Here is an 18,857-nt window from a genome sequence, read left to right on the forward strand (position 1 = left end):
ATGAGCATGTTCCAAATTACAAGTGGCTACTCCAAGCATTTCGGAAAGCACATTCAAAACCCCCTATGATGATTCTTACCGACCAATGTCCTGCGATGAAGCAAGCCATTGCATCAGTCTTTCCAGATTCAAGGCACAGGCTTTGTATTTGGCACATCATGAATAAAGTTCCGAACAAGGTTATTAAGAAATCGAAAAACCTTTAGTTGCAGTTTAGTTACGTAATTAATTCTGTTTACTCTTTATTTCTTACATAATTAATTTACTTGCAGTTTAGTTACGATCTTCTTAATAAACCACGTTTAAGAAACAATTTTTCAAGCTCGTATGGAACATTCACATATCACCTGATGAGTTTGAGAGTAGATGGATGGTTCTTATCCAGGAGTTCTCCCTTCAAGATCATCCATGGTTGAAAGATATGTTCGCTCTAAAATCCCAGTGGATACCCGCGTATTTTAAAGAGCTTCCAATGTGTTGCCTCATGAAGACAACATCCAGGTCAGAAAGTGCGAACTCATTCTTTAACTCTTTTTCAAAAAGTGGAAACAATCTTTTTCAGTTTATGTTGGGGTTTGAATTTGCGTTGGAGAAACAACGTCGGGAGCAATGTCGTCTTGATTATCACACGAGAACTACCTTACCTAAATGGTTGACCTATAGCCAGGTGGAGAGGCACGCCTGTGAGATTTACATGCGTTCTGTATTTTTTGAGGTGCAAACCGAGATACACAGGGCTGCGTGGACATGTTCAATTAAGAGTGTCAATTCAAATGAGGAAGCAGAAACATATTTAATTGAACATTTAGACAAAAGAGATGAGAAAATAGCAGAGTATAAGGTATGATCGTATAGAAAGTCATTTATTATTGGTTTTATATATTATTGTTTTTCTTTGAACAACATTTCGATTGTGATATTTGATGTTAGACGTTTATATTATGCACAGGTTGTTCGGAACTTGAAGGAGTCTACCGTTGTTTGTAGTTGCAACCACATCGGTMGTCATGGTTATTTATGCAGACATGTGTTCAAAGTTTTGCTAAACGCCGGTGTTGAGACTATACCTAAAGAATACATTTTGAGAAGATGGAGACGTGACCTTATAACTATTGCAGTTTCCATGCTTGATATGTCAGTGTCCTCTGTTAGGTAATTGAGAACTGCAGGGTTGCAATGACCACAAGAATTGCATTCTGCCATGGTTGAAAGAAATAGCATCAAAAAGTTAATCCGAAACTCGAAATCTGCATTATCGGACTCTTCAACTTTCTTCATGACATCAGATATTCGTACTATTTTCCCAGCGAATTGTGATCTCCAAGACTTCTTTATATTTTGTTTTCGTGGTGCTGGGTCTGTCAAATAAATATCAACTCCTCCAATAGGGGTCCCTAGCATATCATGCACCATCTTCGTATTCAACTTAATTGTCCCTTGGCCCAATCGAAGTTCCATCGTGCATGTGTCCAGCTTGTCCACCAAGTAAAATGCTAATTTTGATGGTATGTAATYTGTCCTCATTTTCAATATACCACCAAACCCCATTTCCTCAACCGCTCTCTTCTGATAATCATTCAGTGACTGAATAGCAACACACAGTGGCCTAGGGGTGGTACGGACTCTGATTGTTTGCATCGTACCTGACTTCTTGTTTCTAGTGCTTTTAACGACGACCTTTTTTTCAATTTTCTCTTTTCTTGGACTCCCACCAACAGTAGTTGATTTTAACTTCTTACCTTTTGTAGTTGTTTCTTTTACATTCTTTGAGCTGCTTCTTGTTCTAATTGTGTTATTCACTTCAATATCATGCGTAGGTGAATTTGCTCGTTTATCTTTTTCTGCTTGTGCCTTTGATAATGAGTTTTTCGAAATAGATGGTAAAATAACCCTTATTCCTGAAGATGTGGTAACCACTGTTGGTTTAGCTGCAAATTTGTTTAATTAACAGTGCCGTTATAATTCAGTATAATATTGTATATGGAATTTTTAGCTATAAACTAAGTGATAATGTATGTAGTTATGTATATTGCCTGTTGCCACTCGTATTCTCATTGTTTTTTTTATTCGATTGTATATGAGCGTCATCTTCCGGGATTGTCACTTTCTTCTCTTTAACTCTTTTTGCTTCCTTTGCACATATTTTTGCTCCCTTCTTCTCCTTCTTACCGGTATCTCCTTCCTTTTCTGCATTCTTCTCATTATCTCGCTTCCTTTTAGATTTTTTTCCACCTGAAAGATCAAGAAAAATCAATATTAGACCAAAGTGTAAACTAGAAAATACAATGATAAAAGTCTCTTTAGAAAAGCACATGCATGGTTGCATGAGAATACACAAACACTGCCATGAGTACTGAATGGAAGTTGGAAGGCATATTATTTAGTCAACTACCATATGTCGTCAGCTTCAATCACATTATTCAATGAACTTGAATTCAAAATCTCCATTTTGATTGTTTTCTGTGATGACTCTGTGTCCGTATAGTTTACCACAATGTAGCACAACCACAGTGTTTATGTTAACAATGGCTCACTAGCTAGCCATTGATGGAAAAAAATGAAAAAAATGTCAAATTCTCTCTTGCAGCCGTGCCATGTTCCCATGCTTAAACATGGAAGAATCATCAACGAATATAAATTCATAACCTAATTAAGTGATTCTTGTCTGTTTTGTTAATTAACTCTCTCACAATGACAAGGATTCACTTGTACGATTTCCTCGTATATAAYTTGATGGCTGTAGAAATCCCCTGCTATTGAGCACTTTAACTATTACTGCACCAGTAATGACTCACCAGCCAACTGATCATTATAACTATCTAAGACTAAACCAAGTAARAATTTCAAGGATGAGGTTATGTTGTCCAACAATGAAACCTTCAGTGCCCTTCAAAACTACCAACTAAATCAATGTCGAATGGAAAAAATGCACCATAAATCTTAACAATGGCTCACTAGCTAGCCATTGATGGAAAGAAATGGAACGTTCCATGACACCTGCTCTAATTGTAATGGCTACTTGCATTATTTTTTAGCTTGGATCTGTGCTCTATCAAGTTGGTAATCAGTTTTGATGGTAGTTTTGATTTTTTTTAGACAGAATTTAGAAAGAAAATAGATTTCATACTAGGGGTTGCTTTGATGATTGTATCACCTATTGGGGGGTTAAGGCAGATCATTGTTGAAGCCAAAGACTACGAGTTCTTCTCTTAAAAAGCTTAAATAAAAACAAGCAGGTTGAGGTTGATGTATCCAACTTGCCCAAAATGATATTAAAGAAGATTGTAATAGTATGTGGAGGTATCAATATTCATACAAGGGGGAGATCCCTTTTAAGTTATCTTAAAGAGAGCAAGTATATGCATTTATAGATTGTTTAGAAGGGAAATGGTCATGGAATTATTCAAGAAACTTACTTGCAGAAGTTCCAACCCTTCAATGGAACAGAAAAAGATGAAGGTTTTGGGGTTATAATGAACANTGGAACAGAAAAAGATGAAGGTTTTGGGGTTATAATGAACATAAAATCATCCTTAGTGCAACTGGAATTTTGCTCATTGGAGCATTTACAATCCTATCATTGCTATTCAATAATTGGTGCTCAAGTATAACTTCACAAGGCCAAGCCACAAATCTTTTTCTTCCTAAGTCGATATAAGTTCCTTGTATAATGAGCTTAAGTAATTTAATCAGTTAGTTTAATCATTTACAGGTAAAAGAGGTTATCATTTCTTTCTTTATCTTGATGGAACAAGGCAAAGCCACTCTAAAGGTATTGCTCCTTGTATATATGGACCAGATTTGCACAATACCTACAAGTAATTAATAAGCATGATGCAGGAACTCGACATTCGTTGTGAGGAACTAATAAAGGAAGAGTTTGGTGAGAGATGCAACTTCGACGTGTATGATGCAGTMCAGAAATTGGAAAAGTTGGGAATAATTGCTAAGGTGAATTACTTGTTTTCTTTTCTCTTATCTTCTATGCCAATGCCAATACCAATGCCAAAGCCAATGCCAGTGCCAACTTTATAATAATAATAATAATAATAATTATTATTATTATTATTTTGTTTCTGAATTTAGGATGCAATAGGAAGGTATTACTGTGTTGGTCTTAAACGTGCGAATGAGATCATTGGCACCACCACAGAAGAGCTGGTACTTAAGGCAAGGCAGGAGGGCAGTGCTTAAACATTTGGCATGCTCTTGCTCCCGAATCATCTAATAATAAATTATCTCTGTTTTCTGCGTTCCTAAAATTTCAATCATTATTATTAGACTTTGGGGATTCAATTCTAGCGATAATTATATTTGTTGTATTCATAACAATTTCTTTTTGTAATGTATCATCAAGTGAATCATATTCATGTGGGAGGGGTCATTTTAAAATGATTTTACGATGCAATATATATATATATATATATATATATATATATATTATAATATAAAAGAAGATGAATCAGAAGCCTATCAAAGCTTCTGTTCAGTATTGTATCACCTATTGGGGGGTTAAGGCAGATCATTGTTGAAGCCAAAGACTACGAGTTCTTCACTTAAAAAACTTAAATGAAAAGAAGCAGGTTGAGGTTGATGTATCCAACTTGCCCAATATGAAATTAAAGAAGATTGTAATAGTATGTGGAGGTATCAATATTCATWCAAGGGGGAGATCCCTTTTAAGTTATCTTAAAGAGAGCAAGAATATGCATTTATAGATTGTTTTGAAGGGAAATGGTAATGGAATTAATCAAGAAACTTACTTGCATAAGTTCCAACCCTTCAATGGAACAGAAAAAGATGAAGGTTTTGGGGTTATAATGAACATAAAATCATCCTTAGTGCAACTGGAATTTTGCTCATTGGAGCATTTACAATCCTTTGATTGCTATTCAAAAATTGGTGATTCTACATTCTCGTAAAGGAAATAACACACTTTCTGATTCTGCGATCATAAACTAGTTATTTATCTTAACCTTGAGGATCCTATATATGGAAATCACTCACCCAACTCCTGACCATATGTGAAGTGACAGAGAAACCGCACATAGAATCATGTGTATATATATGGCACTGAATTATCATTGGAATCCAAACTCCTAGATTCCTCCAAAAAAAAAGTTGTCACTATTTACACAACTAGGAATCTGTTTCTAACAACAATACCACCAACATAACTGACTTGTTATTCAAGTTCAAAAACTTCACATGCAAACCAATTTGTGTACTTATCTCATCAATCACTAAACTCTACAAATGACTTAGTTACAACCCCTTCATCCCACGGAAGTTGTAATGTTTGCTTTTATGCATAACTCGATAAAAATGTATGACTATTTGTTTGATAAAAATACTCAACTGTTAGTCAAAGGTCTTCAAGAAACTTTTTAACAACAAAAATAATAAATCTTCTGGACCAAAAATCAGTAGCATCAATAACTCATAGCAATCACAATTAGAAAATAAGTGGTTTTAGCTTGAAATTTTTCCCAAGGAAGAGGGACATCCCAAAATTATAACTATTGCAGTTTCCATGGGCTAGAGGAGTAACACTTAAAAATCACCATAAAATTAAGATTATGAATGCCTATTGGAGATTGCTATTTCAAATCTTGAACTTGAATAGAGCACTTGTTAGTCTTTTGCAGACCCATGACTATCTATAAGGATGAAAAGCTTCTTGAACATCAAAGATAGCTTCAATAAATGACTGCTTAACAACATAAAACAAAGCTAAGCAAAGAACACAAAGTCATACAATGTAAACCACATCCAACAAAACCCCCTTTTCAGAACTCTCGATTACAACATAATTAGAATTAACCAAATTACAATAATAAGTGTTTCACAAGCTACGGTAACAAACCCAAAGCTAATACACGAAAGTAACAGAGCTAAGCAAAGAACACAAAGTCATACAAACCAAAATCAGTCAAACCACAACTTGACACATTATTGATTCACCAATTCTCAGAGATCTCATAAAGGATGAATGACTATGATCAACATTAAATATTATCACAATGTATCACACCATGAGCCAAATAGATTATGATCAACACTAAATGTACCACAATGTAGCACAAATTGATCATCAAAATGTGCTACATTCTTCTCTAAAAAAACAGAATATTAATCATTCAATAGTGTTTAAAACAAACAACCCCCAACACTAAACCCTAAAACTGATGCTTTAAACCTAAAATCGTGTTAGGGAATGTAATGAGATGATACCTGTTTCTTCGATAGCTATAATATCAACATCGTTGTCTAGTTCAATGGGTTGGCTTTCTTTATTTGAGAACTTAAACATCGATTTCGCCTTTAACCTATCGCTCCTTCTTCCTGTACCATTCCACATTACAGAAACAAGGGTTACGGGATTATTCATATTGAAAATGAAGAACATAAAATCGATTATACCTATTCCTTCGTCATCCTCCATCGTTTATGTATAGACTTGCACTTGCGATTACTCTTGYGATTACTCTAGGGCTTAAGGCAGTTGTCTCCGTCTCAAATACAGGAAAGTATCTTCACCATATTTGGATTCGAATTGAACGAGAACCTTAACGGATTTGAGCGCGGGCTCAATAAAATAAAATACAAAATGACCATCTTGCCCTTATTCATATAATGTCATTAAATGACATTAATTTATTTATAGAAATACAATAATTAAGATTCTATTTAATCTTACCCATTGATTTTTTTAATATATGGTTGAGATTGGTTCTCACAGTTACCACAAACAATTTAGTTCTCATTTGATTAAGCCCCTATATATATATATATATATATATATATATATCAAAATTCAAACCAAAATTAAGTTGCACGTTTACATGGTGTTTTAGCTGATATGTTTAGGTAGACGAGTTGTTTTCTTTCTTTTTCTTCGTATCCCCCTCTTTACTTTATGGGTTTTTCATGAAAATGTTTTTCCATCGTTTAGATGTATTATCCAGATTAGGATCTAACGGATTCATGTTCGTGGGTTATGTGGTGATCATTGAGGTCCTTGTCAAAAGATATGTCCTTTATAACTTTTTTTGATTAGTTTACACATTTTTTAGGAATCATTAAGCTTTTAGCAAGCATTACTGAATTATCTTCAACCTAAGTTTACTACATATCGACCAAAACCGTCGACTTTGTATTTGACATCTATTGAGTTGACCATCAAGGAGCGCATCAAGCTTGTCATTGAGTTGTTATTGGATATTTATCGAGTAGTACTAATCGTGTAAGTGTTGGAAATTTGTCGGTTGGAAATTAACCTTCCATCCCACATTGGTAGAAACTTGTTTTCTAGAGAAGCTTATAAGGCTTTCTCTAGAAGTAGGCTTAGAACATGTTGGTGAATTCATGGTGAGGGTCTTGAGTGGAAGGCCCAACATGCACGTGCGTGGCCAAGGCCGCGGGAGCGAGATTCGCGAAGGTGGCACGAGGAGGCGCATTTTGCACTTCGCACGCCATTCGTCAGGAGACTTGGCTTTAGAGATAATGTTCGGTTGAGAAAATTTCTCACCACTATCTCCGATTTTTTGGAGAAAATCATGGGTGGTTCTAGGGTTTCACCCAGTATAAATACTGGGTGAAGCCGTATCATTATACACATATACGAATATTGATTTCCTCTCCGACGAATACTGCTCCTGAGTTTTGTTTCTCTCTATCGTTTTCTGAATCGATCCTGCTTTACATTCGTTTTTGATCGTTGTTCATAAACGAATCGTGTACTGCATCAAATCCTGGGGCTTTGCGACTAGCAGACTCACATCGGATTGAGAGTGGTCGTATAAAACCTTAAATGACAGGTTTTACTATGCAGTTTATCATCCGAATCAATAGTATATTAAACAGATTGGTTTTATAATTTTTTGCATTGTATTTAATTTCATGTTCACTAAGTGAACACTCTGCTTCTACCCCTTTCTTTCATTGAATCTATCGAGAAGGATATATTCAATCTGTGTGAATTGGCACGTATTGAGGTTTTGGTGTGTCTTAATTCTAAAAGGTTTAACCTTTTTTGGCTATAATATAATTAAATTTTATAAAGATTAAATCTTTATTTGGTGTTCATTTTTCTTATTGGAATTATTTTTCAAGAGTAAGTACTATCATGTAATCATCATAATGTCATAATGGTTTACTCGTAACTCGGATATAGATGATATTTTTTCAAGTTGCTTACTTTTTTGCTGTACAAGTGTTGGCAGAAAGTTTGAGATCCCTCGAGTAACCATTTGGGTAGTTATCGATTATTTATCGTGTAAGCAATGAAAACCCATTACAAATTCATGAATTTGTAGAGGACCAAATAAAGAAAATCAGGAGGACACGTATTTCCTTGATATATGTTGCATCTATAAAAAAGATAAATAATTAAATGGGTTTGAGTTTTCAAAGAAAGAGAGCGAAGGTAAGATCAAAAGTATACTGAAAAGTATTTTGAAAAGAAAATGGAGCATCTTTATACTATTCTATAAAACATCTGATAAAAACTCATAAAAACAACTTATCAACATCAGCTACTATTTATTAACTCATAATCTTTTTAAAATTTAAAGTTACAAACTATTACCGTAGCCATACAATTTTTTTAAGTTTCACGTATGAACTCCATAAAACTAACTGATAAATACGTTTAAATACATATAAATGTTGAACCATTCTAACACAAGCGAAAGTCCATTCTACCAACCGACACTCTAGTATAAAATTAAACCAAACCCCGCATCACTTGAATTTGGTTGCAAGGATCGTCCCTTTCCTAACATCCGTTAACGACACCGTTAAGTTAAAAAGACATTTTGGTCATTTTTTTTCTTCCAAAAGAGATAGTATAGTAGTTGTTAATGTTTATGTATGAGTCACTAAATCATTTATAAAGAAAATCAAACCCACCCTGTTCCCTTCCCCCCCACCGTCGTGCTTTCGCCACCCATTGGAACACCCCTACCACATCGGTTTGATGAGTAATCTTAAATAAATTTTCTTAGACAAACGTTAGGTATGGTAATGGGCTAGAAATAGGGGACATTGTTTTTGTTGTTACAAGAGATGAACAAGGAAGGGCACAAAAGCCTTTCTGTATTTGAACGGTTGAGGTATGCTTACGGTACGTTTGGTACACTCGATGGGACAAAACATGACATACAATAACAGAACAGGGACCTTGTTCCACATTTGGCAGAACTCATATATGGAACAGACAGGAACAAAGTGGAACAGACTTGTTCCACCCCTACCCCATGAAACAATGTTGAACAAGGTGGAACTGACTTATATTTTACCAATATAACCTCAAAATAAAATTTAATTCTCTTCTAAAGCATCAAATAAGTCTCTTTTTTACATTTTATTCGTTCTTTAAATTTTATTGATTGTATTTTATGTTTTTTAAACTTTTATTTTACTGTCCTCAAAATATTATTTTTATACTATTTCTACATTTTTATTAATTCATGTAATTTATTGTATATTAATAATAAAAAATAATACAAAAAAGAAATAAAATAAAAATTGAAAACTACATAATTTTTTTTTATTTTGGTGTCATTTTAATTATTTTGACAAAAACTTTCTAATGATATATTTTGCTATGAAAAATAATTATTTTATTATAATTTAATAGTTATATAAATTAATCAAAATATATAAACAGCTCATTATGTTAAATTGGTCATTTTATTTGTTCTGTTATGTCAAGTTATGTCTTACAAAAAGCTGAACAACTGTTCTGTCATGTCATCTTCTGTCCAGTTCTGCTTTGTCTCTTATCTTGTCTGGATACCAAATGCACCTTTTATACCTTGATTGTTCATGTTGTGTATTTAGGAGATATTGTCTTCTTGGTTGTATTAATTTTCAAGATTTAAGATGGATAATTGGGTGTTCATTTTATATTGGTTGATAAACTTTGGGTATTAGCAGATGTGGCCAAAGAAGAGGAACTGGGTGACCGAAGAAAAGAAGGTTGGTAGGGGAGAGGGAAGACGAAGAAAGGGGGAAGGGTGTGTTTGATTTTAAAAAAAATGATTTTGATGACTTGGATACAAGGTTTATAGACCTGTACACTAGCTTTTATTTATTAAAAAAAAAGGAAAAATGACCAAAATATCCTTCGGCTTAACCAAATGCTCTCAAATGACGTTAAAGGGATGGACGATCCATGCAAGCAAATTCAAAGGACGGAGGCTACCGGGCTAGTGTAATTTCTAAATAGGAATGAAGATTAGGGAGTTTGTCAATTACTTGGAACTCAAATTTTCCAATCAAAGCATTGTTTATGATAATAAAAACGAGTAAGTTACAACTTTGGTCCGTGTAGTTGACAAATTTTGTGGATTTCCTCCATTATGCATTTACTACAATTTTGGTCATTGTGGTATGAATTTTTGCACGAATTTGGCCCTTATGTCAAATGTTCGTTAAATAAGTGTGTTAAGTAAGGGACATTTTGGACCCCTTTCATCGCCTCCCCCACCTCTTCACCATCTTTAACGACCTCCCACAACCCCCTTCATCGTCTTTGACAACCCCTCCCATTTGTTACCTGAATCACAAGCGAATGCAATCTCCCATTGATGCTCTAAATCGAGCATGGACTCATTTATCATCCAAAGCCTCGTGGTTTTCTCTCATTAGAAATCCCTTTTCATTATGCATGGAATCCACCATAATACATGTTACTGTCCACTATGCAAAGAATCTCTATCACTTACGTTCTGTTGCATCTTGAAGCAATACAATAATCTCCATGCCCGACCAAGACATCCACCCCAAACGTTTTAGAACAATTACCCACAAGAAAGGTGGTTCAAATCTTATCTGGAATCACCTCATGGAATTCAACTTACATTTAGAATCTCTCGTGCAATAAACCACAACCTTGTCCGTGAGATCAAGCATTCTGGGTTGCTTTGTATTAGGAAAATAGGACAACTTACGACGCCTCTCCAACATCTCCTTATCGAAGATGCTACCGAAAGGGATTTGCTAAATGTTGCTTGCAAATATGTAGAACCAATTGCTTCCCGACACCTTTTATCGTTGCAAGTATAACTTGTTCTTGCAAAACCCACATGTTGGTTTGTTGGGGAGGAGATGGGAGTGATCGGTGATGCAGGTGGGGGATGCCAAAGATGGAAGTCTTATATTTTTTTCGTAATTTATTTTTTAAGTGAAGGAATTTTGGTCTTTTTACCTCACTTTACAAATTTTTTAATAGACATTTGACGAAGGGATCAAAATTGGGCTAAATGCATGCTTCAATGATCAAAACTGTAATTAATGCAAAACATGAACGAAATAAGGTTAAAAGTGTTCGAGTTGTAATTTAGGAGCCACTTATCAAACACTTATCCGGTAAGCGCTTACCGACAAGATACATCACTCTCACTTACCTTATCATGTAACATTCTCGGTCGTCAAAATATATTGTTCGTAAGCATCTTAAACCCGGTAAATACTTATTGGGTGAAAGACAGCATATTTACTTACTGGATAAGACTTTCGATCCTTACCTTTCTCGGTCATTTTTATATTCACCCGATAAGGTTATTCAACTATAAAGTTGCGTTTGGTACATGGAACGAAACAGGACATGACGAGACAAAACTCACTGTCCCATGTTTGGTGCAACATGAGACCGAATAAGATCTCACTGTCCCATGTCTGTCGTGATATAGGACAGTGATAAGAACTGGACAAGATGGGACAACATAGGACAAAGAAACTTTTTTTTGTTCCACCAAAATAGGTGGAACAATATGTGACAAGAATGAGACATAAACTAAAATATTACTAGTCTACCATAGTTTGATATATCACCTTAATATAATATTTGTTTTAATGGTCATCACCGCTAGTTTAAGCCGCCGCCACCATTGGTGGCCCCCTCCACCTCCTCTTCTACTTCAACATCCTTCACCGCCTCCACAATCACCATCCACCATCATTAATCGCCAACTCTACCATAGTCGACCACCGACCACCATTGTCCATTACCACCACCACTAACGTCGTTCGCCACCTCCAACTCCTCCTCTACTACAACAACCTCTTTCACCACCTTCACAACCACCATCGACCACCGACTACCACCGTCCATTGTCACCTTTACAACCATCGACCACCACCACCCATTACCACCAACACTACCACCATTGGCCACCTCTAACTCCTTCTATACCGCAACAACCTCCTCCATGACCTCCACAACCACCGTTGACTACCGACCAACACCGTCCATTGCCACCTCTACAACCACCGACCACCACCGTTCATTGCCACCACCATTACCATCGTTGGCGACCTCCAACTCCTCCTCTACTGCAATAACCTCCTCCACGACCTCAACAACCACCGTCGACCATCGACCACCATTGTCCATTGCCATCTCACCTCCACCATAACCACCACCACCACTATCTTCACTATATCAGCCATAACTACATCCTCCATCGTTGTTAACCGCCACCACCACCACAATCTATCATCTTCACGTCCTTTATAACCACCGCCTTCCATCAACCACCACTGCCTCTACCTCCATAATCACCGTTGACCACCACTGCTCATCATCACTACCACCATTGGCCACCACCACCACTACTACCATAAATTATATCAAAAATTTCATTAAAATTTAGTACCAATATATATGTATGTATTTATATGAAAATTATGTGAAAATATTAATAAATTAAATTATATAATTATTTATTTTATAATATTAATTATAATAATTATATAATATTTAAAATCATGAAATATCTTTTGATTTTATTTGTACCAAACAACAAAAATACACTTGTTCTAATAAAATTATACCAGAATTAATAAATCACGACATCCGAAGGAGATTCCGACGTCGTTGGGTGCCTCGTAAATCGAAGCAACACTCCTCCACATGCTTCACTCTCCCCTCCATCTTTTCCGACATTCTCTTCCTACTCACCTCTCTTGTTCAGATCGCGAAGCTTCTGGATTCCCTTTGCTTTCCAAGTTCATTACTTCCATTTCGTTCTACACAACCACATCCATCAATCTTCTGCAATCGTTCTGGTCTCCTACGTTTGTCCTATAAGAAATGGGCGGATTCGCTTGGTCCACATCAGCCTTCGATTCAAAGTCTGGGCAGGTCATACTGTTGGTTCTTCTAGTAATGACTGCATCTTTCTATACCGGAACGTTTTTTGGTCGCAATTCTTCGTCAACACCATCATCATCGTCAGAATTAATAGGTACTGCCTTTTAAGTTTGCTATTAACCACAGATTTTGCTTAATTATAAATTACTTCAGCTTCTGTTTGAAAAATTCGCGTCTTGAACAGAATGGTAGTGTTTCTTTATATGGGTTTGCTAACAATTAGTTGTGTTTGTGGATCTGAATTTCAGGAATAGTAGTTTGAAAGCATGTTAGTTGCATCCTTGTAGATTGTAATTTATTATCTCATAAGATAAGAAAAATGAGATGAGCAAAAGCTGATATAGATATCTTGGTTAGAAAAAGGTTTTGCAACAACATGAATACCTCTATACCCTAAAAATGACCAAAGAAATCATGCAAAGGTGAAACCCAACAGATAACACTAGAGACAAACTCCTAGGGTTCCAGGATTTCATTACTAGACTTTCTGGGATCGCCTGTCCTAGTGCTCTGAACACTATTCCAGTAGTAAAGAGGAGATTACAGAAGAGCACATTTGAGTCAATATTACACATATTCACACACCCATAAGCTTCCAGGGATGGACCCAAGAATCTTTCCATTGGGTGGCACCATATAAAACGGTTGTACCTTCTAAAACCATATTGGATAGCACCTCTCACAACCTATTTTTTTTTAACCTTATGACGGAAAACCAATACGGTGGCAAGTGCCACCCTAGCCACTTAATTGGGTCCGTCCCTGAAAGCTTCTTAACTTTGAGTACAGATAGATACATAGGAACCCAGATGTATATGTTTGTCACTTGGTGTTATGCATAACATGGGGAAAACATCTGTATATCTCTCATAATCTAGGCTACAGGTTTTGATAGAGATGTATGACAGTAAGTCTGCACTGCACATCTCCAAGAACAAGATTTTCCACCAACCCATAAAGCATATTGAACTTGACTAACTTTGTTCTTGAAAAGATTGCGGTACTTCTCGTGACCTCTGGCTACTGAGCCAATTTGGGTTCGTTATGGGCATCAAGTATTAAGTTGCTGAGATAACCACTATGAGGTCTGAGTAGTCCTATTCTTGACAAGTTGGCATGTTTAGCATTTAATCCCCACCCTGACTTGAGGAAGATTGTGAGAATAACAGGGTTAATTGCATTATTTTTTTATAGTTATATTCATGTAATTAGTCTAGGTAGGTTTCCTTTATGTCAATTTATGGCTCACCATTATACTCTCTTTATTCACAGTTTGCCTAATGATAATTTACGCTTTTTCAAGAAACCTATTTTAACTTTAATTAGAGGTTGCTGTGGGACTCCTTGTATGGTAGGCAGCTTTGCATTTTTGGTTGCCCCTTATACAAACCAATTTATTTTTCAGGTAAACGGAAAAACTTCAAATATCATTTTGGGAATTTATATAATGTAAGTAGGTTTGGTTCAAAAGAATATTACTTGTTATTAGGTCAGATGATGAAGATTTCTCATTACCATGTCAATATTCTGTGGTGAGAGTAATTTAAGAGGACTGATATACAAGGTTAACCATCAACTTGTGCTGTTTCCTTCTTATCTGAATAAAAAGTTGAAGAATCCAGAATTGCTGAAATTTGTGTTCAAGGTAGCTATATGGCAGTCCTGCAATCCTAATGTCAGGCATGTGAACAAGCTGTCGTTTGCTAAAGCAAACATAGGGAAAGTGTATGTAGCCCAACTTGAGCAATAACTATTTCTCTCGAGCACCTTATCAGGTTGGATATTATGTGACACCTTTGTGAGCAGGAGTATGTTGTATACCGTAACTTCACTTTTTTCATGCATTTCTTTGATTTGTCTTTACTGGTCTTACTCAGCGAATCAGCTATAAATTATTTATAAATGAATACATTTTCACTGGTCAATTTCTTATGCTTGCAGGTAGTCCTATATTTAGTAACAAAGTCACTCTTACTCATCATAAATCACCACTTAAAATTCCAGAAACTGGGATGAACATATGCCCCATGGAATTTAATGAGCATATTCCTTGCCATGATCCTTCCTACATAAAAGAATTAATGCCAAATTTAGATCTTTCCAAGCGAGAAGATCTGGAGAGGCATTGCCCCCCACTAGAAAGACGCTTATTTTGCTTGATACCTCCACCACAAGATTACAAGATGCCAGTGAGATGGCCAACTAGTCGGGACTATGTGTGGCGGAGCAATGTGAATCATACACGTCTTTCTGAAGTAAAAGGTGGGCAAAATTGGGTGCATGAAAAGGATCAACTGTGGTGGTTTCCAGGGGGTGGTACCCATTTTAAACATGGAGCTAGTGAATACATTCAGAGGTACCTCCAATGGACTCGCTTTTATTTTACACACTTGCATGATTACACATTTGCCTCAAATTTTTGTTTAGAAGATACTCGTCATTTGCACTTGAGGAGAAGACTGGTGTCTTTTAACTGCTTTAGGTGAATTAATTATAAATTTTGATTTCTCCAACGTGATTCTAAAACTTGAAGTATATGAATTGCAAAAATTGGTCATATGTAAGATATTTAGTGTAGATAAATTTGAGGACTCTAAGGTAACTTCAAGTGAAGGGACGAGAGATGGGTGTGATGTGATTATCCGGATTTATATTGCATTATACTTTAATTGTATACTCTCACTCTATCAGCATGGCTGTTAAAAACATACAATTTGTGATAAGATTGTATGATTTGGTTCGACACATGAAGGTGACGCCGGTGTGAAATCAAGACTTGAAATCACAGCTGGATTAGAGATGTTTTGCGGTCAAATATCGGCATTGTATAGCGTTGCACAGTAATGTTTGATTATAATTTTACTGGGCCAGATAACTGGCCTCTTCATACAAATATGTAATTTACTGCGTTTTGGCCCAAAATTTGTTACGGAATTCTCCATGAAGTTGTTGGCCGGATGTCGTGATGGTGGCAAGATGATCGTGATTGTTGGTCTTTTTACAGCTGATTTGAAAAAAATTGAAGTTAATCTCAAGATTTACGTGATACAAATCACATTTGACAACTACTTAACTTTCCTTCAAACTTATTGCACCAAGTGCACCTAGAATTGGAGTGAGAAAGCCGAAAGGCCCAATATATATTGTGTGATTTGTGCAACCAAGAACCTTGAATGAACTTATTAATTTGTATTTATATGGGAAAAGTGAAATTATATGTGAATGCTATTTATATTCAATCCCATTCAATTGTGTAAAATTTGATATATGAAAGCACTTCATATAGTATCTTTGGATGTATGGCAGCTTAATTTATTCAAATATTTCATTAGTTGCTACTTGTTAAGGATATTTTTAGTCTTCATCAGATTTCTTGTTCCGTAAGCCTACAGCATGGTTTTCGCTATATTGATAAACAGTTTGATTCTGAATGTTCTCCTATGACCATTATTCAGTTTCAATTGCCTATGGCTCATTAGCAGATCTATTGATATATTATAGTTTTCCATGCACCTGAGCATGAACAATCTGACTTTGTAATTCTACATTTTCAGAAACACTTATTTGAGGATTGGCTGATTGGATATCTTGGTTGTAAGATCATTATGTTAATCCTATCAATATTAACATTGGTTATTTGAATGAGACTGGAGATGTGTTGTTTGGCCCTATTTGCTAGAGATGTGTTGTTTGGCCTTTTTTGCTATGTGTGTTTTCTGCATGTCTTACCTTTTTCGTATGTTTTCACTGCACCTACCTGTTAATTTCTTACCTTTTTGTTCGTGCTTCTTTCACCATATGCTCGCACTCACACAACCCGGGGGTCTTCATGGAAACAGCCGCTCTATCCCGTTGGGGTAGAGGTTAGGTGTGCATACATCTTACCCCTCCCAACCAAACCCTACTTTCGAGTGGGATTTACAGGGTTAGTTTGGTTTTTTTTTAATGAGACTGGAATTTTGGGTTTGGACGCTGCATTTAGTTTCAGTTTCAATTTATGCAGGTTAGGCAATATGACTACCGACGAGACCGGTGATCTTCGTTCCGCTGGGGTATATCAAGTTCTTGATGTTGGGTGCGGAGTTGCCAGCTTCTCTGCATATCTTCTTCCTTTAAATGTACAGACCATGTCATTTGCTCCCAAAGATGGTCATGAAAATCAAATCCAGTTTGCTCTGGAACGTGGAATTGCTGCTATGATATCAGCTTTAAGTACAAAACAGCTGCCTTATCCCAGCCGCTCCTTTGAAATGGTTCACTGTTCAAGATGTCGTGTTGATTGGCATGAGAATGGTATGTTTTGTATTATATAGACAAAAAGTTGGTCAGTTTAGGGTATACTTATACATGGTCGTCTGAACTTTTATGCTTTATCATTCTGTGCATTATATAATGGGGTACTTCTCACTTAACTGATCAGATCAGAGTCAATTGGATGGAAAATCAGGCATGGGTAATACTAGATATTTCTGTAAGTTCCAAACTGAGACCGATCACAAACAGTCATCAAATGTGAACTCTTTAGAGCTTGAGTTTGGCTATTTTCTCAAGCTGAAGGCGATTTCTATTAAAAATTTTGCAACCACTTCTCAACATTTTCGACCTCCCTAGTGACACATGACATAAAATTGAGTATTTGTAGCAAGTGGAGAGAGGAGGATTTGGTCGCGTAAAGATTTCCTAGGTTCCTAATCAAGCCTAATGGTCCAATATTAGGCTAATTACTGATGTGCCTAGAGAAAGAGATAGTATTTATATTGCAGAGTGGACAAAACACGAGGTGATAGAGAAATGTTGATACTCATTAAGAACTTATGAGAATAATAGAAAACAAAGGAGAGGAGTGTAATTCATAGATTGTATGTTTTTCTGAGTAATACATGACCCTCCTTAGATATATGCTCAAGATACAAAATATAAGATTAGACTTGCCCACTTTCCTATAGGCCGGGCAACAATATCCGTCAAACACAATTTACTAAAGATTTGGTGGAGAACTTACGACTAAGAGCCTTACTGATAATATAAATAAGCTGGCTTTTCTTTCTTGTTTTCTTGTTCTCTTTCTGATAGATTATAAGTGCCAAAGTTATGTAGCCAGGCCATGACGCTTGGGAAGCCCAATTGTGCATACAAATAACATCCATATTTCTTAAATACTATGCTAAGTTAGAAACTCAATATCAAGCCAAACAAATGTTAGCTGAAACAATATTATATGTGACCATGGATGATGATGATTCGATTGGAAAAAAACTACTTCCAGTTGACAAGATCACAAGATGAACCTTTGACTTGACAAAGGAAACACATATGAGTGCTAGTGTATGTTTCCTTGATGGAGTGTTCTTTGAAACTGGTCCTGGTTCTTAATGATGCCGATGACCACATCATAATCAACACATAGGTCATGAAACTCTCTCATTGCGCTGCAAGACTATAAGAACTCAGAAGCTAAATGTGTAATAACTCTCTATTGCCTTTGATAGTCTGATTAAATAAAGTCATTACCTCTTGCTTCTTGCTTTACTAAGTAATTGAGGTACAATAGCTAGGGTTTGATCTTGTTAATTAAATTGCAGAGAGCAAGGAAATAACAGTTGGGAGGAATGCTGCATCTTATTCATCAAAAGTGGGCTCTTAAATAGCCACAGGAAATACAACGACTTGAACTGAAAAAGCTAAAAAACTGGAA

The 18,857-nt window shown here is 36.0% G+C and overlaps 2 protein-coding genes across 2 annotated transcripts in view; both read left to right on the top strand.

The window, feature by feature from the left end:
• The first annotated feature begins 3,745 nt into the window (after positions 1–3,745).
• LOC112512294 lies at positions 3,746–4,194 on the top strand. Its single transcript, XM_025118171.1, has 3 exons — positions 3,746–3,772; positions 3,841–3,951; positions 4,087–4,194. The coding sequence occupies exons 1-3, from the start codon at positions 3,746–3,748 to the stop codon at positions 4,192–4,194; spliced, it is 246 nt and encodes an 81-aa protein (XP_024973939.1).
• An 8,677-nt stretch (positions 4,195–12,871) lies between these two features.
• LOC112512361 (probable methyltransferase PMT6) overlaps positions 12,872–18,857 on the top strand; it is a 33,816-nt gene continuing 27,830 nt past the window's right edge. The window contains exons 1-3 of the mRNA XM_025118276.1: positions 12,872–13,256; positions 15,104–15,518; positions 17,166–17,455. Of these exons, the coding sequence (XP_024974044.1) occupies positions 13,103–13,256; positions 15,104–15,518; positions 17,166–17,455 (859 nt within the window). The 5' untranslated portion in view covers positions 12,872–13,102. The remainder of the gene's footprint in view (positions 13,257–15,103; positions 15,519–17,165; positions 17,456–18,857) is intronic.

The sequence above is a fragment of the Cynara cardunculus genome (assembly GCF_001531365.2).
Source record: "Cynara cardunculus var. scolymus isolate 2C chromosome LG 5, CcrdV1, whole genome shotgun sequence".
Classification (NCBI taxonomy): Eukaryota; Viridiplantae; Streptophyta; class Magnoliopsida; order Asterales; family Asteraceae; genus Cynara; species Cynara cardunculus.